Source organism: Mus pahari, chromosome 3 (genome assembly GCF_900095145.1).
Source record: "Mus pahari chromosome 3, PAHARI_EIJ_v1.1, whole genome shotgun sequence".
Taxonomy (NCBI): domain Eukaryota; kingdom Metazoa; phylum Chordata; class Mammalia; order Rodentia; family Muridae; genus Mus; species Mus pahari.
Genome location: NC_034592.1, coordinates 70,237,171 through 70,264,684, shown reverse-complemented (window position 1 = coordinate 70,264,684; position 27,514 = coordinate 70,237,171). Strand labels below are relative to the sequence as shown.

General features: G+C 46.3%; 1 protein-coding gene across 7 annotated transcripts; it reads right to left on the bottom strand.

Moving 5' to 3' along the window:
• Positions 1 to 310: 310 nt before the first annotated feature.
• On the bottom strand, positions 311 to 20,916 carry Slc43a3 (solute carrier family 43 member 3). Of its 7 annotated transcripts, none has more exons than XM_029537030.1 (13): positions 20,829 to 20,916; positions 17,247 to 17,593; positions 16,788 to 16,917; positions 15,005 to 15,051; positions 13,968 to 14,044; positions 13,664 to 13,756; positions 10,473 to 10,612; positions 8,947 to 9,044; positions 7,187 to 7,381; positions 6,831 to 6,950; positions 2,538 to 2,724; positions 1,812 to 1,926; positions 311 to 576 (listed from the first exon to the last, which is right to left on the bottom strand). In XM_029537030.1, exons 2-13 carry the CDS (start codon positions 17,428 to 17,430, stop codon positions 478 to 480), a joined length of 1,485 nt encoding a protein of 494 aa, XP_029392890.1. In that variant the 5' UTR covers positions 17,431 to 17,593; positions 20,829 to 20,916; the 3' UTR covers positions 311 to 477. The 7 variants fall into 7 exon arrangements, with proteins under 7 accessions (XP_029392890.1, XP_029392892.1, XP_029392887.1 ...); XM_029537032.1 differs by having other exon boundaries at positions 20,848 to 20,872; XM_029537027.1 differs by lacking the exon at positions 20,829 to 20,916 and adding an exon at positions 20,727 to 20,801.
• Between the last annotated feature and the right edge of the window lie 6,598 nt (positions 20,917 to 27,514).

The window sequence follows — 27,514 nt, the reverse complement described above, 5'->3', positions numbered from 1 at the left end:
TGGATCCCAAGTCCTTTGGTGTAGCATGACTCTGTGACACATCTCCCTGTCCCTTGCAATGAGCTCTGCTGTGGCCCTGTGCAGGGAGTAACTAAAAAGTCATCTAAAGCTCTGCTTTGGGTTGGTGTGAAGGCTGGCTGCTCGGCCACTGTAAAGCTCTGCTTTGGGTTGGTGTGAAGGCTGGCTGCTCGGCCACTGTAAAGCTCTGCTTTGGGTTGGTGTGAAGGCTGGCTGCTTGGCCACTGAAATTCTCTTCTTGGTAATCAAAAGTCCTGGGTGACATTTGAATGCCTTGTTTTTTTGTTTCTGGTTTTTGGTTTTTGTTTGTTTGTTTCTCGTTGTTGTTGTTGTTTAAGAAAAACTATGACTGCCTACTACAGTTCTCTTGAGTAGGCAGTCTTTGTGGACACTGGATCATCAAAGTCGAGTAATGAGCAGGAAAGGCATCATCAAGGCTTGAGAGTGAGGGCTTCCAGGCTAGGCATCCACAGACGACTTTGTCTTCTCAGCACGGCACTCACGGTACACCAGGAAGGGATGGACCAATGTCAGAAAAATGGCAAGCCCCATCGATACCTGGGGAAACAGGAAAGAGTCAACAGAAGGACCAAAGTCCTACTTCGTCTATGGCCTATTTTCTACCTAGACATTAAGGTGACCTGAAGGACTTTAGGTTTATTTTCATAGTTCTTTTCTTTCTTTCTTAAGACAGGCTCAGGCTGACCTTGAAAGTCTAATCCATCTCCCAAGTAATGGAAAAATAAGATGTACCACCATGCATGACTTAGCCAGTGCTCACAATTGAACTCAGGGCCTTGTGCATGCTAAGCAAGCCCTCTACCAATGAGCCACATGCCTGCCTCTATTAAACCCATTTTAAGGATGAGGAAGCAATGGCCTAGAGGGCGCTAGTGAGCTAGGGTTCCTGATGCCGTAAGCATAGTCTTGTTTCTTCTAGTGACAGACTTATATACTTGCTCTACACTCTGAGCTTTAAAAAAAATTACTACATTTATGTGTGTGTGTGTGTGTGTGTGTGTGTGTGTGTGTGTGTGTGTGTGTGTGTACAAGTGCCATGGAGCACATGCGGAGGTCAGAGGACAACTTGTAGCAGTTGAGCCTTTCCTTCCATTGGTCGCAGGATCCTAGCAAGCGCCCTTACCCGCTGAGCTGTCTCTCCACCCTGATGAGCTCTTTTTGATGAGGCAAGCAGGTTCTTCAGTGACCAGAACACTGACTCCCGAGTGCAGAGACCTCTATGCCTTCACTAACCATGACTATGAGTATCTGAGTTTGAAGGCCTTTAATCTCTTTGGTCTACAATTTCCCCAAAACTTGCAGAGCCTTGACCACCCCCTAGGGCTGGGTCCTTAGCATCTACTGAGTATGGGGCCCAGGGATCAAAGTGTGAAGTTCCTGCCCTCAGACAAATGTAGTATATGCCATAGTCTCAGGTAGAAGTCAGGGTTAGCCTGCAGGTAGAAAACCCTTTTGCTTGAAATACTGAGAGGATTTTGCATCCTATTCTAGAGTAACACATATCTGTCCATACTCACAAACTCTTCTCTCCAGGCTTTCTGGGAAGTGGTAGCTTGTCAATCCTGCAACCTTAGGAAGCCCCAGTTTGAGCCAGCTCTCTGCCTGTGACCTTAGTTTGAGAAGTGAAACCCTAAATATTTCCTTTTTGCACTACTGAGCCAGCTTAGGGCGCCCCCTGCTGGGGCCCTGTGCAATAGGTCCAGCCTGGGTAACCTTTCTAGTCAAGGGCCTACACCCAGGCTGGCCAGGATTGGACCCTGAGTGGTACTCACATACACCACGTTGCTCTCAGGGGAGACTTTGAACAGGGGGAACTGCAGCAGAGACACAATAGCTGACAAGGCCATCACCAGCCCAAAGAGCTTTCCAAAATGCTCTGAGGGAAATCTAGGGAGAGAAAGATAGAGGCTTCAGTGAATTTTACAGATACACACACACACACACACACACACACACACACACACAAAACCCCCACAACTTCTCCCACTCCAAGCAGGGGCCTGATGCCTGAGAACGTTTGTCAGCCCACTCCCCTGTCCTAGGCCTGCCCTTCACCCATCCATGCAAGCCCTTTCTTCTCCCACTCTACTCAGTTCTAACCACCAAGACACAGAGCAAGTACTATCCTGAGCCCTACGGGAACAGAAGGGACCCAGGCCCAGGATAAGCCTAGGAAAGTCTTAGGGAAAAGACAGATGCAGGTGCTATCAAAAGAAGCAAAAGTGGAGTGCCAAGGACACAAAGATGGGAAAATACCTTTCTACCTTTTCTCTGGGAGAGTCAAAACAGAGGTGGGTAGTGGAGGGAAATAAGAGTTCACCAAGTAGACAGAGATTCTCCCTGGACCTGGAGGCTCTGCTGTGTGAATGCTCCCTCCTTCCCACCTGTATCCATACCCAGCCACAGCCCCTTCTACACGCACCCTCACCTCCCAGGCCCATCTCACCCCACAATTTCTACATGGCCAGCCCACTCTCCTTCTCCCTAAGCTCACTTACGCCAGCGTGAGGAAGGCAGCATTGCATCCATACAGGAAGGAGCGGCTGACCACTTGCAGGATGAAGGTGGCATACTGTAGCTGCATGACAGGAATGGAGGCGCACAGGGTAAAGCCCAGGGACAACAGAGACGTCAGAGCCAGTGAAGGTACCATGGAGCAGAGAGCCACAGCCTCAGACGAGGAACCTGGTTCAGAAGGAAATAGGGGTGCCTGGAGTTGTACCCAAAGGAGAGCAGGAAGCGCCACAAAGATCAGAACTAACCAAACAGAACAAGGTCATATCTCAACACCAACTCCTCAGTGTTAATAACTGTCCTCCATGTCAATCAAATGTGTCCGATCGTCTCAGTTCCACGGGGCTTCCTAACTCACTCAGAGATACAGTGGCCTCTGAACAGGCTCCATACCCACTGTTGCCCCCTGCAACCTATAACCAGGGATGATGATGGTGATAATGATTGTTTATACAGAACTGGTTAACAGCAAGGGACTAAAGCAATCCAAACTGTCGCCAACAGAGGGAAATGGCACCAAGTACAAGCCAGCCACATAAGAGAGAGCTGGGCAGCAGTTATCGGGGTGAGGAGGGTCTCAGAATAAAGAGAGGGTCATAGAAAAGACAACTGCACAACTGTGTGAATGAAGCTCTGCATTTGATCTAAGCAAGGGGCACATATATATGTTTACATAGGTGATTGCTGTATTTTAGAGACCATAAGGAAAGGAGGAAATAAAGAAAAGCAAGTAGCAGAGGAGGAACTGTATGTCTCCCTGTTTTGGTTTTGAGGAAATGTAACTGCTTAACTTGTGAGTGTTTTCAACAAAATTCAAAGAGGAAAAAAAAAATCAAGCGAAGCAATCCCAAAATATCAGAAACAAACAAACAAAAAAACAAGACCAATGAACATAGCTGTGTCCAGTTGGATTCATGTGTATGTGGGCAGCATGTGCACATATGTGAGTATGCACGTAGGGTCACTGAAGTATAAGAAAAGAGATGGCGGGATGCAGAGATAAACCCTGTGAGAGAGGGTGACATGCAGGCAGGAAGGGAGACTCTCTGGGAAGGGTGGCGATCAGCAGGAGGGCGGCGGTGAGTGCAGGGGGGCAGCAGGAGAGAGAGATGAATAAGACCGGTACATATTGAACACACACAATGCCACTGTATATTATACAATGCCATTGTTATACATACTGAAAGTAAGAAATGCCATAATGAAGCCCACCACCTGCCATGCGAACTTTAAAAATTAATTTAAAAAAGGATGAGCATACAAGGAGAGAGAGGACACCCAACCTGAAGACTCTAAATATTGTTTTCCACTAGAGAGGCCAAAACTGGATGGAGAAATGGCCAATTTCAAGTGTGGTCCAGGAGACATGTCCAGTTAGACAGACACAAACCTCTCACGGCACTAGACAGCAAGGGCACTGACTAAAGGTGAGCCATGCCTAAGGGTTCCATATTTTAGACTGGTAAAGTTTCCAGTGGCCAAAGATGGGTCGAAGCAAGCCTGAAGAAGAATGGTGAGGGCCCGTGAGATGGCTCAGCAGGTAAAGGGGTCCTGTCACCAGCCTGGCAACCCACGTTCCATTGCTGGGATCCACGTAGTAGGAGGAGAAAACTGAGCTCTACAAGTTATCCTCTGAACTTTGCCAGCACATCGCAACACGCACCCACCCACCCACGCAGTAGCATAGGCCTTATACGTACGCCTTTAACCTCAGATGTGTGAGGACTTTGTGAGTTCAAAGCCAGCCTGGTCATAGTGAGTTCTAGGCCAGATAGGGATACATAGTGAGAGCCAGTCTAGAAAAAAAAAAAAAAAAAGAAAGAAAAGAAAGAAAAAAGAAAAATGAGAAGGAAGGAAGGAAGGAAGGAAGGAAGGAAGGAAGGAAGGAAGGAAGGAAGGAAGGAAGGAAGGAAGGAAAAAAAGAAAAGAAAAGAGAAAAAAAGAAAAAAGATCAAGTAAGATCCTCATGGCATATACATTATGAAATTCTCAAAAATAAAGTTTTTGTTGTTTTTTTTTTTTAAACAAAACCCATAAAGTTTTAAAAACTCAGACACAAAATGAGACCATTGAGCTTCAGTGTGTATGCAGCTGGACTCTAAAGACAGCAAGCAATCCCACTTGTCTCTGGTGGGATGTGCGGTCAATGTGTCATTCTGAAACTGGTTAAGCAGAGGAGGAAGGCAAGCATTTGCCTCAGTGTAAAGAAACAGGGCGAGAAGCTGTGTCTTCTGGAGGAACTGTAGCTGCTAAAAGCCAGAGGAAAGATGGAAATAGCACCCTAATCAAATCATGGGTCTCAAATTGGTCACAGTGGTTGCAAAATCATTAGCTGCTTGGGCTGATGGGAAACTTTATAATGGACGGATCAGACCAAGTTCTGAAGCAACTGATCATTCTCAGTGTCATAACAGCGAAGACCAGAAATAGCAGGGACCTGTGAAGGAGCCAGAGAGGCCACAACTCCATTTCTACTTACTCTTGCCAAAAAAAGAAAAAAAGAAAAAAAAAAAAAAAAAGAAAGAAAAGAAAAGAAAAGAAAAAAAAAAAAGAAAACCCTGAGTTTCCTCCAAGTTTTGAATCTGCCTATTTACAGGAAATGCCCAACCAAAAGAACCCATTCATGAAATACCCAAAAGATGCCAAGTCCAAATGTGGGAAATCTGACAGGAAAAATATCCCACTTTCTTCAACAAATAAACAAGAGGAGGGGTGCTGACATAGATTGTGAAAGAAAGGAATTTGGGCTGGAGATACAACTCAGTGGCAAAGTATTTGCTTGGCACGCATTAGGCTTAAGTATCCCAGTACCAAAAAAGAAGTCTGTTAGCTGGGTATGGTAGTAATTCTGTAATCCCAGCACTTCAGAAGTGACTGCAGAAAGATCAGGAGTTCATGGCTAGCCTAAACTACATAGTAAGTTCAAGGCCAGCCTTGGATACGTGGTAACTTGAAAACTAGCCTAAGCTAGATGAGACCCTGTCTTAAATAAATATTTAAAAATGAAGATACAAAGGACACATCGATTGAAGTTTGTCCTTTCACTTTGAGTGGACTTTGTATGGAGATACTGAACAGATCAGTCAGGAAACAATGCACTGAAGGCAGCCGGGAGATGTGAAAGGCAGTTAGTTGCTTATTAGAAAATATTAAGAATTAATGGGGATTTTATGGTGATATTGATTAAATGGAGACTGTTTTTAATAAGGAGAGCCTATGAAGTATTTGCAAGTAATCCTGCAGTGGAGTTAGGGTACAGAGAGCTGGGAGGAGGACGGAGACAAAGCAAACAGTCACCGGTGCTCCCTCCTTTTCTCCCTTATCTCCCAGCCCACACAGGGGGAAGCTTCCCAGCAACCTTCTGCTCCACCGATCACACCCAAGGAGCGATCACACCCAAGGAGCGCAGTCTAACGCTGAGGTCCAGTGAGTAGCCTGAAGCCTTCTTATGCACTCTCCTGGTTGTTCCTGCAACTCTCTCAAACTCTGCCTGCCCTCTGATTAGCTTGAATCACTCACAGAAATGATCGAGATTCCTGAATCTATCTCTGTCAGCTCTGTCCCGCCATTGTGGTCTTTAGCCACCATCAGTCTCTTCCCCTTGCCCGCCCTTCTTTGTCTTTTCTATCCTGGTTCTGAAGAAGCCTTCCCTTCCCTGACAACAAGCCTGCCTCTCCCAGAGCAGGCAACTCGCCCTTCTTGGTATCCATAGTCTGTTGCCTGTTCATGCTTCATGCTCGCAGAGGCTCCATGACTCACAGAGGAGCTGCATGCGGAAAAACCCGTCAGAAGCCAAAAATACTAGCTAGTTGAAAATTTATCTAACATACCTAGCCTATAGGGTATCACGGCTCAACGTACACTAGCTCAAATATGTTCAGGACATGTCACATCAGCTGGGCAAACCCACCCAACAGTAAGCCCACTGTCCAATAAAGTGTTGGCTATCTCGTGTGAGACAATGGAAATAGGAAAACAGCATGGCTGTGTGGGAGTGACTCTGCCTGGTCAAGGACTCCAGCACTCCATCAGCTACGGGCCATCTATACTTGATGGATTGCTACTACCTCTAGATTAGGACAGCTGAAGAAGACAAGATTTACCTGCCTCATCCATTGTGAAAGCCCCGTGGGACTGGTACAGTGGCTGGCACAAAATGTAGGACCAAGAGTTGAATGGATGGGTGAACCAGTCAGAGAGAAAGGGTAGAGGCAAAGACAAGGCGACTGTGGAAGTCTATGAAGATCTCTCCTCCTGGCTCCCCATCCCAGGTTTACCTGTCTTTTTGGCTGCCTTCTGATACTTCTGTTTAAGGCGGTCCATGAGTAAGCCATTCCAGGGGGCACACAGCACGCCAAAAAACTGGGTGATGGCAAAGGCATTTGTGTAGGCACTGACTTGTGAAGGCACAAAAAATAGGGGTTAGGTGAGAAGAAATTTTCAGGCTAAACACAACTGAAGACTCTCCCGTCTCACCCTTCCCTCCAGCCCTCCTCCTCAGACCCCCACGCCTACTCCCCCAAAACCACTCTGGAACACATAGCTTTGCTGGCACAGCATCTATTCCTGAGTCTCTCGGGGCCCTAGGTTCCTACTTGAGACCTCCCGGAAAGACTCTCTGAAGCCCACATACCTTTCACTTTGTCCCCACTGGACAACTTGGTGAGTAGAGAGTTGAGAGTGCCAATGAAGAGGTAATGCCACAACTGTATGATAGACAGCCACATCACATGTAAGATGAATCGGCGAGAGAGCACGCAGCGTCGAAAAGAGTGCTGCTGCTGCTGCTGCTGCTGTTGTTGCTGCTCCTGCTCTGGTCCAGAGTTCTCTGATAGGGAAGGGAGGAACTAGGCATAAATGACAGGGAAAGAAGAAGGGTTGGATGGGCCAGAGTGGCCCTTAACAAGACAGTCTCAGGCCTAAGTTCTCGGTGCACGCTTGTCGTCTATGAGCCAACTAAACCTCCCCCCAGCCCTCCACCATGCTTCGTCATCTTGTCCTTCCACCTTGGATGGCTCCCCTCCTGTTCCTTGGTGTTCTTGAAATCTGATCTCTCTCATGGCCTGCTTAATGACACTTCTTGCTGTAGTACTTTCCTGATGGTTCTCAGCCAAGATGACATAATGAAAACCAAGGAGAATGTTGGGACAGAGTGAGGGTTAAGATGGACAGCTGTTGTCGTGGTCTACTCTGTGTCCCCTATCTTTCTTTTGGTCCCAGAAGCCCTCATTTCCTTAGGACTCCCTTGTTCTCTCTGGTCCAATTGGAACCATGAATTAAATATTCTGTTCCTCACCCAGTTGACCAATTAACTCATTCTCCCTAAGTAGGCTAAGACTTTAATACAGGAATGCTCAGGGGCAGCCTGGTTTCACACCTCTGTAGCCTGGCAGGTTCACTATCCTCTTGATTATGTGAGCCTTCCACAGTCCTCTTACTCTTTGTATTGTTTGAGACAGGGTCTTATGTAGCCCAGAACTCACGATGTAGCTAAGGTTGACATTGAACTTCTGATTCTCCTTTCCATTATGCCTAGATGTATACAGTGCTGAGATTGAACCCAAGGCTTTGCATATGCTAGGCAAGGGCTCTATCGACTGAGCTACAACCTGGCCCCTATTCTTTTTTTTTTTTTTTTTTTTAACAAATTTTATTGTGTGTATTTAAAGCACACAACATGCTGTCATCGGGTACATATAGATAGTAAAATGGTTACCATAGCAAAGCAAATTAACATATCCATCACCTCACATTGTTGCCCATTTTTTTTGTGTGCCAAGAACAGCTAAAATCTGCTCATATAGAAAAAAATATATCTCAAATACAATGTAATTCTATTAACTGCCCTGCACTGGAAACTGCTTTCTCCTGCCCAGCTGCTACTTCTGCCCTATGACCTGCCTCCCTCCAACCCCTCCCTCCTCCTCCTATTTTTACTTCTACTGTAGCTAACAATGGTTTATAATATTCATAAGCAAAGACTCAGAGCAGACAGAGGAGGGAAAGGAGGAAGTGATGGGGATGGTACGGATAGAAAGAGATCAGAGCCAAGAGTCATAAAGAAATGGAGACACAGATGCCAACCTTGGTGCCTTAGAATCCCGGGAGAGAGCAAGACCAGAGAGTAGGGATCAGGGCAATGGAAGATAGACTTCAGTGTGAGGAGAGCTGAGGTATGGGGTAGATAAGTAAGAAAGAGGCACTGAAACACACACAAACACCCTGCCCTTTCTGGGTCCTCTCTAAAGTGAGGGGATTGAAAACTGCATATGGGCTCTTCCTTGCACAGCCTGGCCTCATTCTGAACCCCTGGGACAACTTCCTAGGGTTGAAAGCAGATGAGAAGCTACTGAGGCATGGGTCTGCCATGGATGTGGGTGAAGCAGAACTCACCTTCCTTTGGTGGCAGACATTCCTTTGACTGTAGCTCCTTGGTTTCATGTTCAGCCGCTTTATTCCCTTTCTTTCTAGCACCAAACCTGGAGCACAAGCTGTGGAAACAGAATCCCCAACACTCAGCCCAAGGACTGCGAGCTTGACCAGAACAAGCCCAGAAAAGAGCGCAGAGAGAGGATCCTCATCTTACTTCGCACAAAATCACTTCTGAACAACCTTGATGGCCAAGTGGCAACCTAGGCCAACTGAATCAGAAAGTCTATTGACTAATAGCCAGATTTCCAGGTTTCCATTTTATTTTTTATTGTACTGATCCGATTGATTCTGATAGACAGACAAGTTTTCTAGAAGTATAGAAGAAGAGAATGGGTCTGTTACAAGTCTCGGCTCTGAATCTTTCTCATGTGGCTCCAGCTTTACCTCTCAGAGCCTCATTTTCACAGATGAGAAACAGAGGCATGGCTATCAGCACACAGCCATCAGTATACAGCTATCAGTACACAGCCATTAGCATACAGCTATCGGTACACAGCTATCAGTATATGACCACCAGTACACAGCTATCAGTACACGGCTACCAGTACATAGCTATCAGTACACGGCTACCAGTACACAACCATCAGTGCATGCCCATCAGTACATGGTTATCAGTAGGAAATGAGACTGTGAGGATGAACTCAAAGAGCATATGGGGTACAACAAATAGCAAGCGAACAGCAAATGAAGATGCCCCCTTGGCTCCCTACAACTGACAGCTGGTGTGATCCCACCATGGCATCCCACCTCCTCTGTCTCCATCTTTGGCAATGGGACTCTGCCCATTTCTCATCATTATCTAGCCTAGACATGTGAACTGCTCCAGCCAAGATAATGTAGCATACAAGTGACACATCAATTCCAAGTAGAAGCCTCAAAAAAAAAAAAAAAAAACTGTGTGCATTACTGCCCGCTCTCTGAACCCCAGAACCACTATGTGCACACACCTAAGCAAGAATGCTGGAGCATTAGCCTGTGACACAGACATTCCTGTTACTCCAAATCCAATGTAAGGGAGACCCTGGCAGACCAGCCAACTCCCTGCTAACACATCAGATGATTGGAGGCATAAATGATAAGCTCATCCAAGTCTGGCTCAGATGTAAGAAATAAATTCTTAGGAACTGGAGACATGGCTCAGCCCTTAAGAGAACTCCCTGCTCCTTCAGAGGATCCAGGCTTGGTTCCCAGTACCCACATAGGAGCTCACACCCATCTGTAACTCTAGTTCTAGGCGACCTGACACCCTTTTCTGACCTCCATGGACACCAGTGGTACACATAGTACACATGCATTTAGACAGGTAAAACACTCATATACACAAAATAGAAATAAGCTAGTCTTTTAAAAAAAAATAAAGAAAAATTAAATGCTTGGCACGCTCATTATGCCGGAGTAGCTAACGAATACCCTCTTCTCCTACAGCAGGGTTAGTCTTTCCTTTTTTCTACCTCATATCAGATGGGATAGTGGCCAATCATGCTTACCCATAGCTGTAGTTGGGAGGCAGTGGGTAGGGGATATGTCCCTTGGGCATCAGAAGGAAAGTACGCCCAACATGCCAGACACTGCAGACAGACATGAAGATGAAGGAAGACCTGAGGCTGACGCCCTGCTCATAAAGTAGCTGTGGAGAAAAGAGTAACAGATCAGGATAACATCAGCACTCCCGGGAGCGTCACAGACCATTGTCAAAAATGCAGAGAGAAACAGATGAATGAATGAGCAAAGTGTGGTATAGCCCCTTGATGGCCTATACCACAGCCTTTACAAAAGGAAGAATATTATGGCACATACCCCAGTACAGATGAACCTTAAGAACATGACATCAAATGAAGAGAGCCAGTCCCCAAAAGACAAATTCTGTATTATTCTACTTACAGGAAATTCATGGGATAGACAAACTCATACAAAGTGTAATGGCAATTGCCAGAGGCTGGAAACAGGGGTAGAAGGAATGAGGAAATGTGTGTTTAATGGGTACAGGATTCCAATTTTATGATGTGAAATTTTCTCGAGATGGATGATGGCGCTGGTTGCTCAATAGCATAAATGCACCTAAACTACTAACCTGTACTCTTAAAAGATGTCTATGGGTTGGCAAAATGGTGCCATGGGTAAAGGTGCTTGCTACCAAGCTTGAGGATCTAAGTTCAATACCCACACATCATATGGTGGATGGACTCCTTCAAGTTGTCTTCTGACCTCCACAGACATGCTGTGGTGCGTGCGCGCACGCGTTGCACACACACACACACACACACCCTACATCAATAGATAATTTTTAAATTTTTTGATAGTAAATTTGATACTATATGTATTTTATCATGTGTGAAAAGTCTAGGAGGCAGAAGCTGAAAGCCACATTTCCGAAGCTTCACCAGAACCTCCTGCCTGCCCTCCTGGAGCTATGAAAAGATTGCAGGGTCCCCATGTCCCTTTACTCAGGGCCTACTAAGCATCAAGGAGCCATCTTGTCACCTGCCCCTACAATCTTGTGGCACCTCTTCTCATGACTCTCAGAGATCTTTTTGCTTAATACTATTTCTGCCCCCCAACCCCAATAGCAAGAAGTCCTTCTTGGCAACTCATCACACGAGAGATCAGCTTACAAAACACATCTGAGGGAAGCTACAGAAGGACCCTTCCCCGTGTTCTCCTGGGTGACTAAAAAGGAATCTCTAAATTCCTCAACGTCCAGGTTAGAATCCACAAATTGAGACAAACCTCTTCCTTTTACAGAGAGTGACACTAAAGTCTGGAGAGGCAAGATGACCACACAGGAAGCAACCAAGTCATATGAAACCGAGAGCCCCGCTCCTGCTGCAGCCCCTCCCTTCTGCCTTCAAAGAGAAGGACATGCATCTGGGTAAGCTTTGCCAGGGAAGGGAAGAGAACCTGGAAAATGGCTCTTGTACCACCAGCAAAGGGTCTGGAGAACCTCGGGGACTCAGATTTTCTTGTCAAGGGGCTCATGGAACTAAAGGGGGTTCATGAGCCCATAGGTGGCCTAACAAAAGCCCAGAGAGAACCCCAGGTTGGACAGTTCAGGGTCCACCATTTTTTGCTCGCGTTGCCAGTCCTTGCGTCCCAGCTGGTTGCCACACAATCAAAGCATGGCTACTACCGTGTCGACTGTTACACCTTCCTCCCACTGCAGTCTTCAAAGACGAAGGGCAGAGAGAGGCAGGGAAGAAGGGTTTTTGTGGTTGCAGCTGGGTCTTGGGTAGGCCAAGCAGGCTTCAAGCTCACTGTATAATGTGACTTTGACCGTTCGATCCTCCTGCCCTCATCTCCCAGGTGCTAGGATTAAAGGTGTGCTACCAAGCTTGATTATGCAGTGCTGGGACTTGAACCCATGGCTTTGTGCTTGCGAGGCAGACGTTCTAACAGCTGAGCTAGCCTCCAAACTAAAGGTTTTTCTTCGACTCTGCTTCTGAAACATCGCCCGAAGTTCTACCCTACACACCCACTTTATCTCATGGCAAGGGCATGGCATGCCTGCCTCTACCTGTCAGTGGTAGTAGAGATAGAGTTTGCCATTGTTAGCTTAGACCAACCAGAAGTCATATCAAGGGTTAGGCAAGGCACTATCCAAATAAAACTATTAGCAATGACTTAAACGCTAAAATCATTAACAAAGCCAGGCATGGCAATTCCTGCCTATAACCACAGCACTAGAGAGCCTAAGGCAAAAAACGGATTGAGAGTTTGAGGCTAGCCTGGGCTACAAGATTCAGTCCAGCCTGTCCTACACAGTCAGATGCTGTCTCAAAAATAAATTAATTGACACACGTCTATAATCCCAGCACTTGGAAGGCTAAGGGCGGATGATCGTGAGTTTAAGAACAAACTGGACTCCGCAGTGAGTCTTGGGCCAGATTAAGAGGTCTTTTCTTAAATGATAATAACAATTAATTTAATAAAAAAAAAACCATTAGCAGACTGGTTGTTAATGGGCTTCTAATATGCTTGCCAACAGTTTGTTTTCCTAACAGCTCTAGGGAGAGATAGGAAGGCCCCTGTGTAGTCTCTAAGGCCTTCATTAGCCTTTCCTACCCACTTCTCCAAGGTGGAAGCACACATCAGCAAACGCTACTTTTTACAGAGTCCCAGTTTCTGTCCATCCCTGACCCAAGTATACCATGACTGCATCCTCCTTCTTCACCGAGCAAGGATTACATATAGGCCTAGTGTAAAGAAGGGGTTTTAGTGGTCCCAAGCTCATCTCTAGGGACAAACAGGCCTAAGTGCAGGTTCAAATATCATAGTTGCCAGGGCAGAACCTCTGACAGGGATCGTGATGTCCCTAACACTCAAGAGTGTCACCTGAGGAATGTGCCTACCTCCAGGGCTGGCAGAAGTCATGCAGGGTTCACAGGACAAGCAACTGGAATTAATAAGGGCTCAAGTGTTCGATAAATGTTAAGTTAGTAGTGTAGTAGTGTGTGTGTGTGGAAGTGTCTGGAGGCCAGAGGACAGCCTTGAGTGTCACTCATCAGGAGACAGAGTCTACAGTGGCCTTGAGATTTGCCTGTTTGTAATACTCCACAGTGGGATTTCAAACGCACACCAGGACACTCAGCCTTTTCCCAAGGATTCTGGGAATCTCACGCGGGTAGTCGGGCTCACACAGCAGGCACTTTATCCCTTCGGTCCCAGCTTCTGGTATTCCTACCTTAATGATGAGGAACACTGCTGAGGAGGAGTCAAATGCCCCATTGTAGAGGGTGATAATGGTTGAACGGTGTTTACCAAAGAGATTCCCAATCTGGAGAAGACGAGACAAACTTAGCTGACTTATTCATGAAACAATTATTTACCCTCCTCAGTACCCAAGCCTGGGCCAGGTGTGGTTAATATCTCCACCCTCTTGTACCCCAATTCCTTCCACTCTAGTTTGGGTTAACCCCTCTGGAAACAAATGATGTCTGCACCTCCCTCAGCTGCCTGGGATAAGGGAAGGGGACACAGGCTCACACCTGTAGGTTGGTGATGAGGAACAGGATCCCTCCCACTGCGAGCATGGGCATGGCAAGGAAGAGCAGCACGGCAGTTTCTAGAACCATAAAAGTCACAGGAGTGAGGGGTGAGTTCATCGGAACCCAAAGCCCAAGAAGCTCTACTTCCTCCCCTCTCCTCCAGAAGGCTCCAGCTCCCATCAGCTTCCAACTTCCAGCCACACAGCAACAAGTAAACTACACCCTCTATATGCACACTTACGTGAGAGCACATGTCGACACATATGCATAAGTACTAATATAAATAAGTAACAGGGGATCCTTGCTCAAAACTCACATGTGTAAATACACACATAAGTAATGATATAAATTAATAAATTAATTAAATAATAAATAAATAGGCTTAGCTTATTGCTCAATTCTTTCAAATGTGACTTCATGAGATTTGTTTAGACCAAAACACCAAGCCCTGGGTTGCCTGAACACAAGCAGAAACTCCCTCATGACATCAGCTGGTTCTGTTACAGCTGTTACACAATAGAGCTCACTATTTTTCATTTCTCAACCCTCAAAATTAAGCCACCTAATCTGCCCCTGGGGAAGAATGTTGTGACTTACCTCTTGGCCAATCTAACCTCCTGCTCCTAGGTCCACTTCCCACATATTTATCCATGGCCTTAGGAGTCATTAAACTAGTCCCGGCTCACCCTCATCTTATCTCGATTTTCTCCCCCACACAACAAAGGAAAGGAAACCAGGCAAGCCTGGAATACATAGACTTTTATAGGAATCACTGAGAGCAAGTTTTTGCATGCAACAGGGCTGTTGATTTTGATTCTGCTAAGTGAAGATGATTTTCAAAATTATCGCACATGTTACCAAAAAAAAAAAAAACCCCACAGGAGAACATTTAATACTGTATAGCTATAATTCTTCCTTCAGTAGGATAAATTTTCCACAATGTGGGTCTATGAAAATATCATGGGCTCTTTGCCTTCCGTACCTGGCCCATCCATCCACACCCCAGTTGTCCCTCCCTCTCAGCTGTCTGCCCTTACTTTTAGAGATGAAGGCAATGATGAATGTGGCACAGGTGTAGAAAAATCTGAAATACAGAAGCATCCAGTTAAAAGAAGGTCGGGCAGCAGTGGCGCACGCCTTTAATCCCAGCACTTGGGAGGCAGAGGCAGGCGGATTTCTGCGTTCAAGGCCAGCCTGGTCTACAGAGTGAGTTTCAGGACAGCCAGGGCTGCACAAAGGAACCCTGTCTCGAAAAACCAAAAAAAAAAAAAAAAAGAAGAAGAAGAAGAAGGAGGAGGAGGAGGAGGAGGAGGAGAAACATGAGGACCGAGCAGGAGTCGGCTCAGCTGACATCCAACACTAGGTAGAACTTGACAACACTGTCAGCCGGGAAACTCCAAGGGGTAGAGCCACTTCTGAGAGTTCAGCATCAGAGAAGGCCCAATCGACTGAGACATAATCCCATAGTTAGTAAGAGTGACCGTAAATCTCCGTGGTAAGCTCGATGAGAACCTCGACTCGCCTGGGCAATGGATTGATTACATTAACTGATACTGAAGGGTTGGACATACCTGGATCAGAATGATCTAGAGTCCAAACTCAAAGTCATTGCATTCACAGCTCGGGGTGTGGTGGTCGGGATGACTATGCCCCTGACAGGCTCATACATTTCTATAATTGGTTTCCACGCCACCCCCAGTGTACTCCCAGCTTCCTGGTTGTGGATCCAGATGGGAGTTCTTACTGCTGTTCCGGCAGCCTTAAGGCCAAGCCTTCCCTACACCGTCATAGACTCTGGAACCATAAGCTCAATTTAATGTTTCCTTTTCTAAGTTGCTTTGGTCATTTTTTTTTTTTAATCACAGCAATAGAAAAGTCACCAACACAGAAGTAGACACTTGCCTGACTTTCATGACGCCCTAGGTTCCATCCCCAGCAGCATTAATAAATAAATAAATAAATAAATAAATAAATAAATAAATATAAATAAATAAATAAATAAAACAAGAAAAAGTTCAAGTGATTCTAGGATAAATGCCAAAGTTCTTGGGCCTCCTCATTGGTGGAAGACTTTGTAAAGATAGATAACAAAGGAGGTATTAGAAAGCAGAAGTTTGAAAGACATGTGCCAGAGGAGAAACCACAGGAAACAAAATTCAAGCTTCTGTCTGACTTATTCTCCCCAAAGCTTAAGTGTAAGGGATTTGCTTTACTCTCTACTTTCCTGTGCTTCTGACAGGATCACCACATATCTGCTCCTGCTGTGGGCTGTATTGGGACTTAGCAGACCTGCTTATCAATGAACCTGGCCATGGACACTACTGTAATCAGGAGGCAACTGGACCTTGTAAAAGAACAACATGAGGTCTCTGACTCATATGCAGGGGAAACTCCCAGTGTAAGAGCCTCCTGTCTAATTAGAGGGAACCTGAAATTTCACCATTGGGTGGGACGACTCAGAAAATGATAAGCAGGAGAGAATGAAGGCAAGGCCTGAGCCACCTAGACATGAGGCCCTGCCAGAAGTGAGACTGGGGACTCAAGGGACAGGGAAAGCAGACGGCACTGACTATACATTTTGTTAATTTTGAAACCCTAGCCTCTCAGGAAGTTGAGTGTATAACAGGATAGGACATTGCCAACTACAGGGGAAGGCAGAAAGGGAAGAGAACCTAGCAGTAGGAAGAGGGTGGTGCTACAGCCGGTGATCAGTGATCCCGGTGATCCCGCTGCTGGGGCAAGGTTTCCCTCCAAGCCAGACCCCGCTGCCTCAACACTCCCTCTCTCTCGCTTCTGCCCAGGCTGGGGCTCGAGACTTACATGGCTATCAGGCGGGCCACAGTAGTCTTGAAGCGGTCAAAGATGTAGCCAGTGGGAAAGGTCATGAAGTTGTTCATGAAGGATGCCAGGGTGAAGATGAGTGAGAACTTCTCATCCTGCACTTTTAAATCTGGGAGAGAAAAGCTCTTAGGAACCCTGATTATGTGAGACAGAATCCGAAGCACCCCAACCTTCCTGCCACCTGGTGCTTCGCAGACCAGACTCCCCTCTACCTTGAACAACTTTGCCGACCAGAAAGCTACCAAGTTGCATTAAAATGTATTGGTCTCTAAAGGTCCTTTAAAATCAGGTGCTTCCTTCCTTCCTTGATAGCCTCCACATGAGGGGTGAGAGGGGGCTGACAGTCCCTCCCTCACAGAAAGGCTGGCAGGGTGGGTAAGGGACGGAGACCTCCCTGTTCTTTTCCAACTCCCAGGAACCAGGCATCTTTGTCCTTACCAGAGGGCCCTGTTCCATTGCTCCAGAGCGAGCAGTCCTCTTCACAGGACTCTAAAAAGTAGTTTTCTGCTTTGAACACAAACAACAGTGAAGTCCAGCCAAAGAGGACACCAGCAAAACCGATGCATTCCAAGAGCCCAGTCAAGAAGGTGGCCAAGTAAAGGGGCAAGCCCTGGCTTGCCATGGTCTGAGGTGAAGTGAATCCACAAATCCTGCCCTGAGCTTCAGAGAGGACCACTTGTAGTGATGTGTGGGAAATTCCTTTGGCAAGCTCTCGACTTCAATGAGCCCTCTTGTTCCGGCTGTCTCTGGGTTGAGCGAGAAATGCCATGGAATAACCATGGAGCCTGGAAAATAAAAGCAGAAGCAGCCTGGTACAGGAAGCTTGGGAAAGGGACAGCCGAGGAAAAGGGGTCCTCAGGAGAAAGGCCGTGAGGTTTTGGAAAGTAAAAACTTTCATACATGACCAGAGAATGTGGTTTAGCCATAGAATGCTATCTAAAGTTTATTCCCAAACATGGAAAAACAAAAGCAACACCCAACCCCTCTCCCAGCCCCCCCCCCCCCCGCCAAAATACCGTTCATACATCCTTTCATTCACAGAACCTGCGAAACTACCCATGGGTAAGAAGATAGACAAGGCAGGTCTCCGTGGCAACACAGGCCATACAGGAAAAAAATATCCTGCCTAATGTTTGGGGACATCACAAGCGGAGGTACTCCCCTCCCCCCCCCCACCCCAGAGCCCCCGACTTGAAAGTCTGAATACAGTCCACCAGAGGAGCAGCCACCCTGAGCCATTCGAGGGCCTGACAAATGTTCGGTCTACAGCTGGAACTCTTCAGTGCAGCCATAGTGAAACAAAAACTTCTGAAGGTTTTGTGAACTGCACCAAGGTCTCCAGGCTACTTGGTCGCTATGAAAAATATCCCAACAAAAGCCTTATCTAGGACCACCATTCCCATCTCCCGCTGCCGCTACCGACAGTCACTAACTTCCACCAGGCAAGAGGTCGCGCTCCAGCCGGCAGCCACTCTCTCCCGATCTCTGTCGCCGCAGCCTCGCCACCACCAGGCCACCGCCTTCCACTACGACCCCCGGCCCAGAGCCACCCTGTCCGGCTCTGCCCGCCTCTACCCGGCCCTGCTCAGCCCGACCCAGCCCAGCTCGGCCAGACCCGGCCCGGTATCCTACCCAGTCCTACCCGCGTGTTCCAAGCCGCACCTGGGCCGGGTTTCCCTGCTCTCATGGCCCCTCCCAGTCCTCTGCCTCTGGCTGGCCGCCTCCTGCTTGTCCCCTCCTGTAAGGGCTTGGGACCCGCCCCGGTCTCCACCACTTCCTTCTTTTAAAAAAACAAAAACAAAAAACCCAAACCCAACCAAAATAAAACAAAACAAACAAACAAACAAAAACTGTCAATTGGTTGGGAGCAAATATCTGCATCTGACTCTTTCAGCTGCTTGTTGGGTCTTTCAGAGTGCGGTCATGATAGATGCCTTTTGGTGAGCGCTCCATAGTCTCAGTAATAGTGTCAGATCTTGGGGCCTCCCATTAAGCTGGATCCCCTGTTGCTGGTCCTTCTTTTCCTCAGGCTCCTCTCCATTTCCATCCCTGCAGTTCTTTCAGACAGGAACAATTATGGGTCAGAGTTTTGACTGTGGGATGGCAACCCCGTCCCTCACTTGATTCCATGTCTTTCTGGAGTAGGCAGGCTCTACAAGTTCCCTCTCCCCAATGTAGGGCATTTCATCTAAGGTCGGTCTCTTTGAATCCTGAGAGTCTCTCATCTCCCAGGTCTCTGGTACATTCTAGAGAGTCCCCCCACCCCCAACCTCCTAGCCCCTGAGGTTGCCTGTTTCCCTTCTTTCTGCCGGCCCTCAAGGATTTCAGTCCTTTTCTCAGACCCAATACCAAATCATGTTCCCCTCTCTGAGCCCCCCCATTCCCTTTCCCTCCCATGGCACCCCCCCCACACACACCTTGTGGTTGGTTTCTTCTCCCTCCCTAGTAGGACTGAGGTGTCCTCACTTGTTGACACTTTTGAGTTCTGTGGGCTGTATCTTGGGTATCTGGCACTTGGGGGGGGGGGTTGAGGGGTGCTAATATCCACTTATTAGTGAGTGCATACCATGCACATCCTTTTGAGTCTGAGTCACCTCACTCAGAATTATATTTTCTAGTTCCATCCATTTGCCTGCAAAACTCAGGATGTCCTCGTTCTTAATAGCTGAGAAGTATTCCATTGTGTAAATGAACCAGAATTTCTGTATCCACTCTTCTGTCATGGGACATCTGGGTTGTTTCCAGCTGCTGACCCCTATGGTTGAATTAGGGGAAAGCTGGAAGAAGGTGAGGAGGAGGGTGACCCCGGTAAGAGGGCCAGCAGTCTCAGTTAACCTGGACCCCAAACACTGGACCACCAACCAGGCAGCACACACCAGCTGATATGAGGCCCCCAACACATGTACAGCGGACAGACGGACGACTCCCCGCTCTGCGTGTAGTCAGAGAGGATGCACCTAATCCTCAAAGACTGGAGGCCCCAGGGAGTTTAGAGGTCTGGTGGGCTGGGGTGGGGGTGGAGACATCCTCATGGAGGAAGGGGTGCAGGGAGGAGGTATGGAATGTGGAACAGTCGGAGGGTGAATAAAATCTGGAGTTTAAAATTAATTAATTAATTAATTAAATTTAAAAAAATCTTTTTTCCTATTCTTATTTCCTTTTGTCCTATCTAGGATTCGGACAGGGTCTTTTTTGCTCTCTTTTGACTGACTTTAAGCTTTAGGAAATTCTGCCCTGACTAAGCTTGTTTTAACACAGTTCCAGGCACAGGGCCAGATATAGGGATCAAAAGCAACTGCACGTGAATGCCATTGTGTTTCCAACGCATTACCTTGCCCCCCCCTCTGGTAGGCACCGTACAAACTGTTTCCCACTTGTTCATCACTCGCTCCCCACCCCAAGTTTATCCCCAAAGCTTTCAAGAAAACCCCACCATAAAAATCATGGAGCTGGAATCAGGACAGAGGGGCTTATCAGAAACCATCACTGGAGGGGGGCCTTGCCTTTCACCTCTAAGGATCCTTTTCATTGTTCCCCCCACCCCTGCTGAAACCCCCAGCCCAGGTTCCGAGAGAGGCTTCCTGCCAGACTGCATTGATTAACTATTCATTCATCATCCCATTTTTTATTAATCAAAGACATTTATAATTGCCCATCGGAGCTTGTGATCAGCATGATATAGCTGGCCTAACCAGCTGTGTTGCTCACTCCAGCCCAGAGCAAATGAGCTGATGGCTTCCTTGCCTGGACCACAGTTCTCTCTCCTTTGAGAGAGAGCTTCTTTTGCATTAGATGCGAACACCACTTCCTGGCTCAGCCCTCTCTCTCCAGGGAGATGGTGGGAAGGCAAGCGCGAGGAAGTGAGGTCCAGATCACCACCCAAACAAAGTATCAAAAATGGCTATTCAAGTGACTTACTGCAGGGGGGGGGTGCTGACATCCTACACCACGGCGACTTCAGATGTGAGGGCTCAGTACCACAGTCTCACTAGCTGCCCCGCTAAAATGGGTTCAAAGTACCTTAGTTATAGGAGCTGACCTCAAAGTGAAGTCCACCTGGAGTGGATTCAGCAGGCTAAGTGAGATTTCCAGTTTGTAGTTATCTCTGGGCCAGAGAGGGAGTTTAGTGGAGAATCCTAAAAGGACTTTGCCCCAAGGTCATGCCTCACAGCCCAAATTGCCTAACTCCCAACCTCTGCTCCTAACTGCCCTTAACTTCTCCAGTCTTAACCACCAGATATTGAGACATTGCAGAAAACGCGTCCTTTCTTTAAAAGTTAAAAATTAAATTAAATTAAAAAGGGGGGAGGGCGAGGATGGGGAACTAAAAATACAAGACGACGCAAAAGGAAGCACAGAGCAAGATTTTCCCTTTTCCTGCAAGTCACTGCTGTGCATGCAAGCCCAGCCTCAGCCCCGGGCTCATGTGTTGCTCTCCTGAGGACCTGGTGGATAAGGAACTGGAAAGAGCAAAGGAAGAAGAGAAAAGGTCAAAGCCAAGATAAAGAGAATTTAGAATGCAAATCGGCAGGAGCAGTGAGGAGAGCAGGGCTCAGGAGCCTCCAGAGCGCAGGGCTCAGGATAAACCAGCCTAGACTTAAGTAGCTCCTCTCTCCCAAGGGTAGGATCCTCACCCTATACCCCACTTGACCTGCAGAAGGCACTGCCTCTAGTAACAGGACAGGCCTATGGACACTGTCAAGCACAAATCTTAGACTATACAAAGTCCTTAGTCCTATTTTTTTCACATTTTTAATTGGATATTTTCTTTATTTCCTTTTCAAGTTTTTTTTTTCCTTTCCAGGTCTCTCCTTCAGAAACCCCCTATCCCATTCCCCCTCCTCCTGCCTCTATGAGGGTGCTTCCCCACCCACCCACCCACCCACTCCCATCATCCCACTCTGGCACTCCTCTACACTGGGGCATCGAACACCCTCAGGCCCAAGGGTCTCTCCTCCCACTGATGTCCAACAAGGCCATCCTCTGCCACATATGCAGCTGAAGCCATGGGTCCCTCCATATGTACTCTTTGGTTAGTGGTCCAGTCCCCAGGAGCTGGAGGGGGAGGGTGTTAGTCCTATTTGCTTCAGTTCCTGCAGCTTGCAGAGGCAGGTGCTATTCTGATCGGCCTATAGCTGCTCTCCAATGAGGACTCTCTTATAGCATCAGAGAGACGAGTGGTTATAATGAGGTCTGACTTGAGCGCCAATGTCCCCAACCTCTCTCTCTTCATCTCCTTTCCTTTCACCCCATTCCATTGTTGTTGTTGTTGTTGTTGTCAATTGCTTGGTTCAATGAATGCAAAGTACCAGGCCCTGTGCCAGGTGCTGGGAATCAGGAGCTCTAGTGCCTTCCCTCAAGCTGCTTTTCTCAAGCGCAGGAGGCAAAAGGAGCGGATTGCTAGAGTGAGAGAGTGTTCTTCTAGGCAGAGTCCAACCTAAAACTTTCAGCCAACAACATGGGGCCTGTACAGAGCCTAGAAAAAGCAAGATCATTCTGGAGCCAAGACATTCACTGGCAAGGGCAGTGGCAAGAGTTAGGCCAGAGCAGGTACCTGGATGAAGGTATTTGGACCTCAGCCCATATCTGTCAATCATGTCCTATTGATTCCACTTCCTATCCATCCTTGGCTACAGCCATAGCCAGATACTCTTCTCTCACTAAGGCTTTACCTACCTCTGTGCCATCAGTATATCAGTCCATCAGGGTTCCCATTTATAGCACTGCTTAACTGTTTATATGTTTTCCAATTAGTCAGCTGGTGAGGGCTAGCCCAGATTCTGGGGATAAAAGCCATGGACATCACATAGACTTGTTATGGCTAGTCATGCAAGACAAAATGAATGAACTGCACCAAATCATATCCCTGGAAGTGAAAAGATTAAGGCTGTAGCTCAGCTCAGTGTCTGCCTAGCATGCAGCATAAATTGTGGATTCTAACCCCATCAGTGGGGATGAAGGTACTCTCGCCTGTCGTCCCAACACTCAAGAGGTGGAAGCAGAAGAACCAGAGGTTCAAGATCATCCTTTGATGCATAACAAGTTTTAGGCCAGCCTGTGTTACATGAGACACTGTAAATAAATAGATTGAGATAGACAGACAGACAGACAGACAGATAGATAGATAGATAGATAGATAGATAGATAGATAGATAGATAGATAGATAGATAGATAGTTTTCCTGATACACCCCACCCTACCTTCCAAAGCAGTCCCACCTCCCTCTAATGATCTCCAGTGGGAGAACCCCCCTCCTCCATCTCCTGGTGCTCCTCCCTGGGCAGGATTCACAAACCTTTTCTCAACCCCCTTTCTTATGGCTAAGCTGTGAGCCTTTTCACATAAAGGGTTCTGCTTTCTGATACACCAAGTATGCAAACAAGCCAGTGTTCTCAATGAACAGAACCAATAGAATGAATTGACATACCTATACATCAGTAAGGGACTTATTAAAGTGATTTAAATGATTTAAAGTGGATTTCCCACCTACAATAATCCAACGAAGAAAAATCCCTCAGGTGTGCCCAGCTGTTTGGGTTTTAGTTACTTTCAAAAGTAGTCAAGTTGACAACTGAGATTAACCATCTCAGTGCCTTTCAAAAATGTAGGCTGTGAGAATTCAAATATTTGGCTTTCCTATCTGCAATCTCAAAAGGGGGTTTGAGAGCCTATTTTGAAACTTTTTTAAAAAATTGAGGGCTGGTGAGATGGCTCAGCAGTTAAGAGCACACTGACTGCTCTTCCAGAGGTCCTGAGTTCAAATCCCAGCAATCACATGGTGGCTCACAACCACNCATAATGAGATCTGAAGACAGCTACAGTGTACTTCCATATAATAAATGAATAAAATCTTAAAAAAAAAGAAAAAAAATCAAAAGATAAATGCAAACATTTCCCTTTTCCTTTCCAATGGAAAGAAAAATTCCTATCCTTTTGAGTCAATGCCAGAAAAAGGGAAATCAGAAGCACAGTGATGGCAAATTATCTGTCTCTCTGAGCTTCACTCCCCACAAGGTTGTGGTGTGGACTGTAGATAATGTATGAAAATTGCCCAATTAATACACTAGCTAATCTTGTTGTTAACAAAAAATTATTTAATTATGGGAAATCAAGAAGAAATTAATAATAATAAAAAAAGAAAATTAGATGATATGTTAAAAGAATTCTAGGGCTGGTGAGATGGCTCAGTGGGTAAGAGCACCCGACTGCTCTTCCGAAGGTCCGGAGTTCAGATCCCAGCAACCACATGGTGGCTCATAACCATCCGTAACAAGATCTGATGCCCTCTTCTGGAGTGTCTGAAGACGGCTACAGTGTACTTACATATAATAAATAAATAAATCTTTAAAAAAAAATGAAGAATTTTAAAGTGTCCCTAACCTACAAAGAAATAAATGGGGGGGGGGGGATCTCTGTGTCATAAGTGAGCCAGCTACCTTTAAGGATCTCCATCCCCAGGGAGAAGGACCATGTTGAGCATCCAACTGATTATACTGTGAGCTACTGACAGGAAGTTGGTTCATTAACCAGAGTAGACAGGAAGGGGAGGAAGCCATAAAGCTAGGCTCTTTGGATCTCCTGGTGCTTTAAAAGCAGTTCTGATGAGGGTAGGGCTGTGGGTAAAGAGGAGGCCTCCATGTTCTAGGAGACTTTGTTTTCAGAGGAAGATGGATCAGAAAGGATGTCCAAGGAGGCACTGGATGGAAAGGCTCTTGGACCAGTCACATCACCACCCCAGCCCTCATGGCTACCATCAGTGACAGCTATCATGTGTACAGCAGCCAGTCACAATAGGTTTTGGGCATAGAAGCAGGAGCATCAGGGTCTACTGCATTTGGTCTTGGGAGTCTCTCCATTCTCTCCCCTCTCACCTTGGCTTCACCTCCATGTTGTGTTGGTCATTTTCTGTCCTGCTCTGACAGATTACCCAACAGATACAGCTAAATGGAGGAAATATCTACTTGAGCTTGTGGTTTCAGTCCCTCACGGCAGGGAAGGCACAGCTGTGCTCAAAGCCCTGGACCATGTGGCCAAGCCACGCATCTCAGCACATCAGGAAGCAGAAAGCACTAGGCCAAAACTAGAGCCATCACCACATCTTTCGTTGTAGCCTGGAACCTTCAGGCCATGACTGCAGTGGCCTCTGAATGCCTGCACAGCTAAGCCTGGACAAGCACTTCCCTAGATGGTAGGATACCCTGATGCCCTATTCTTCAGGAACTCTCTTGTTGTAAGTCTTTCGCTTACGGTTCGCATTTTTTGCTTCCTAATTCTTTGATGGGTGGGGCCTCAAGGCACATTCTATTCTTCAGGTGGAGCCTCTTTAGGTTTATTTTTACTTTTAATTACGTTCATTGGGGGGGGGGTGCTTCTAGATGGTGCTGAGCTCTTTGGCAGCTGTAAACAGGCCTTGATCCCTTCACTAACCAAATTACATTTTTCACAACCTTTTGCTCTGGATCTCATTGTAAACTTGGGTAAAAGTAGTCACAACCGGAGCCCAACCTGGATGCTATGCAGTCACACAATTTTGTCCACCAAATAAATTAGTCTTTTACTTTTGAATCCAGCCTTACTCAAATGTTTAGATAGCCAGATTCTTTACCCGAACACAATATGAATAGCTTCTGTCGTAATTTTCCGTAAGATCTGTGCTCTCGTCTGAAAGCTCATGAGTATAACCCTTATCGTGAGCATTTCTGTCAGCCGTTACATCAACGGCAACCCAATAGAAAGACCAACAGTACCAACTAATCTGGACCCCTCAGAGCTCCCAGAGATGAAACCACCAACCAAAGAGCATACATGGGCTGGTTCATGGCCTCCCCCCACCCGCCTCAACACATATGTATAAGAAGACTGCCTTGTCTGGCCTCAGTGAGAGGATGCACTTAATCCTGTAGAGACTTAATGCCTCAGGGAACAGGGATGCTGGGAGTAGTGAGGTGGAGGTAAGTAAGTGGGTTGGTATGTGTGTGGGTGGGGGAGCATCCTCTTAGAGGCAAAAGGGAGGAGGAATAAGGTGAAGAAGAACCCTGGGAGGGGGGAGGGGGAAGGGGGTAACATTTGGAATGTAAATAAATAAAATAATTTTTAAAAAGAGTTAAATGAAGCAAGTTATCTTTGAAACAATCAAAAACAAAACAAATAAACAAACAAACAAACAAAAACAAACCAGTGTCTATACCTGTAACTCTAAGAACCAGGCTAAAGTTCACTGTGTGGACTCCAAGGTGTTCTCCATCCCTGAGGAGACACAGGGTGGTATCAGTGATACTTGAGTCATTGACCACTGACCAAGTGCTAGAGTTTACACGTTGACTGTCTGCCAAAGGCCCTTGAGGACATCTTGTCCTGACTCTATTTGTGTCTGCTTAGACTTCTCAACCCTCTATCTGTCCCCCAAGAGCCACATCTGCCTTGGCAAGACATTTCGGATTTCCATCCCTGAACCTGGATGGACCCTGACCATGTATAGTTGTATTAACCAAAATAGGTAATGCTTATACAAGCTAAACATAAACTAAAATAACTAGAAAAGGTATAAATCAAAATTAATCATCATGTTGTATCTGAAATAACTACTATGTTCCACATAAGCAGATGTTTCAAAGCTACTCTGACCTGACCCTCATCGAACGTTAGTATGATTGTGGTTTCTAGGGATTTTGCCTTTTAAAACACTTTACCCAAACACTTCAACACGAAGAAATTCGGAGGCATTAGCCCACTCTAGGTCATTCTGGCCAAAATGAATAATTAGTGTGGTGGTCTATACCTTTCACATGAATTATTTCATTTTCAGAAGCCCCAGAAAGATTATCCACACATACACAGGTCTCAGCCTCACTCTCGACTGCCTTAGGCAGTGGAAAGGTTTCAGGGGAGTTGCCCCCTGGAGATGTTCCTGGCCTCTGTGCCTCTCACTGAGCCTGGGAACCCATATAATGACTTTCTGCCAAGACACCAAAATGGATAGAGGCCTTCAGACACTCCTAGGAGGTAAGTCTGCAACTAAACTCGGCTCTGCTTCAGAGGACACACCTCTTGGAAAGCCTCATTAAAGTTAAGAGGAGACTTCTTAAGGTCTGAGAGAAAGCACATTACATTACAGGGAGCCTTCCCTTGTTCTCCTTAGCTAAGCAGGGATGCCAATGGCCGAGGGCCTGACTTCGTGATTCTGCTGCTCATGAGAGCTGGTTTTGGTTTTAGTCAGGATGAATGGCCAGCTGACTGTATGAGGTCTGCATCTAGGATTATTTTGTTGATTTGTTACTTGTGTCTCTGTCTTGTTTTGTCCCCTCCCTGTTATCATTTCTGAGAAGGGGAGGAGAGCTGGTCTGTACGCCAAGCTCACTTTGAGTTAGTAGTGACTGGAAGCCAACTGGGGTATGTACCTCACCTTTACAGGCTTGAAAAGAAAAAAAGGAGGGATATAATAATACTATAAGAAATTAGACAAAAAGGAATGGACTATTGAATCTAATCTTAAACAAAAGCATTTTATAGCCATAATCTTCCGCTGATAAAGATCTTTATGTTTTAATACAAAATAAGGTTATATTTTGTTACACTGATACATAATTTTGTATATTATATAGATTTAAGGTTTTCATTGATATAAATCTTTGTATATTGATACAAAATTTAAGATTAATTTTGTTACAACCTTATATAGGTATGAATCAATTCTTAAATAGGCATAG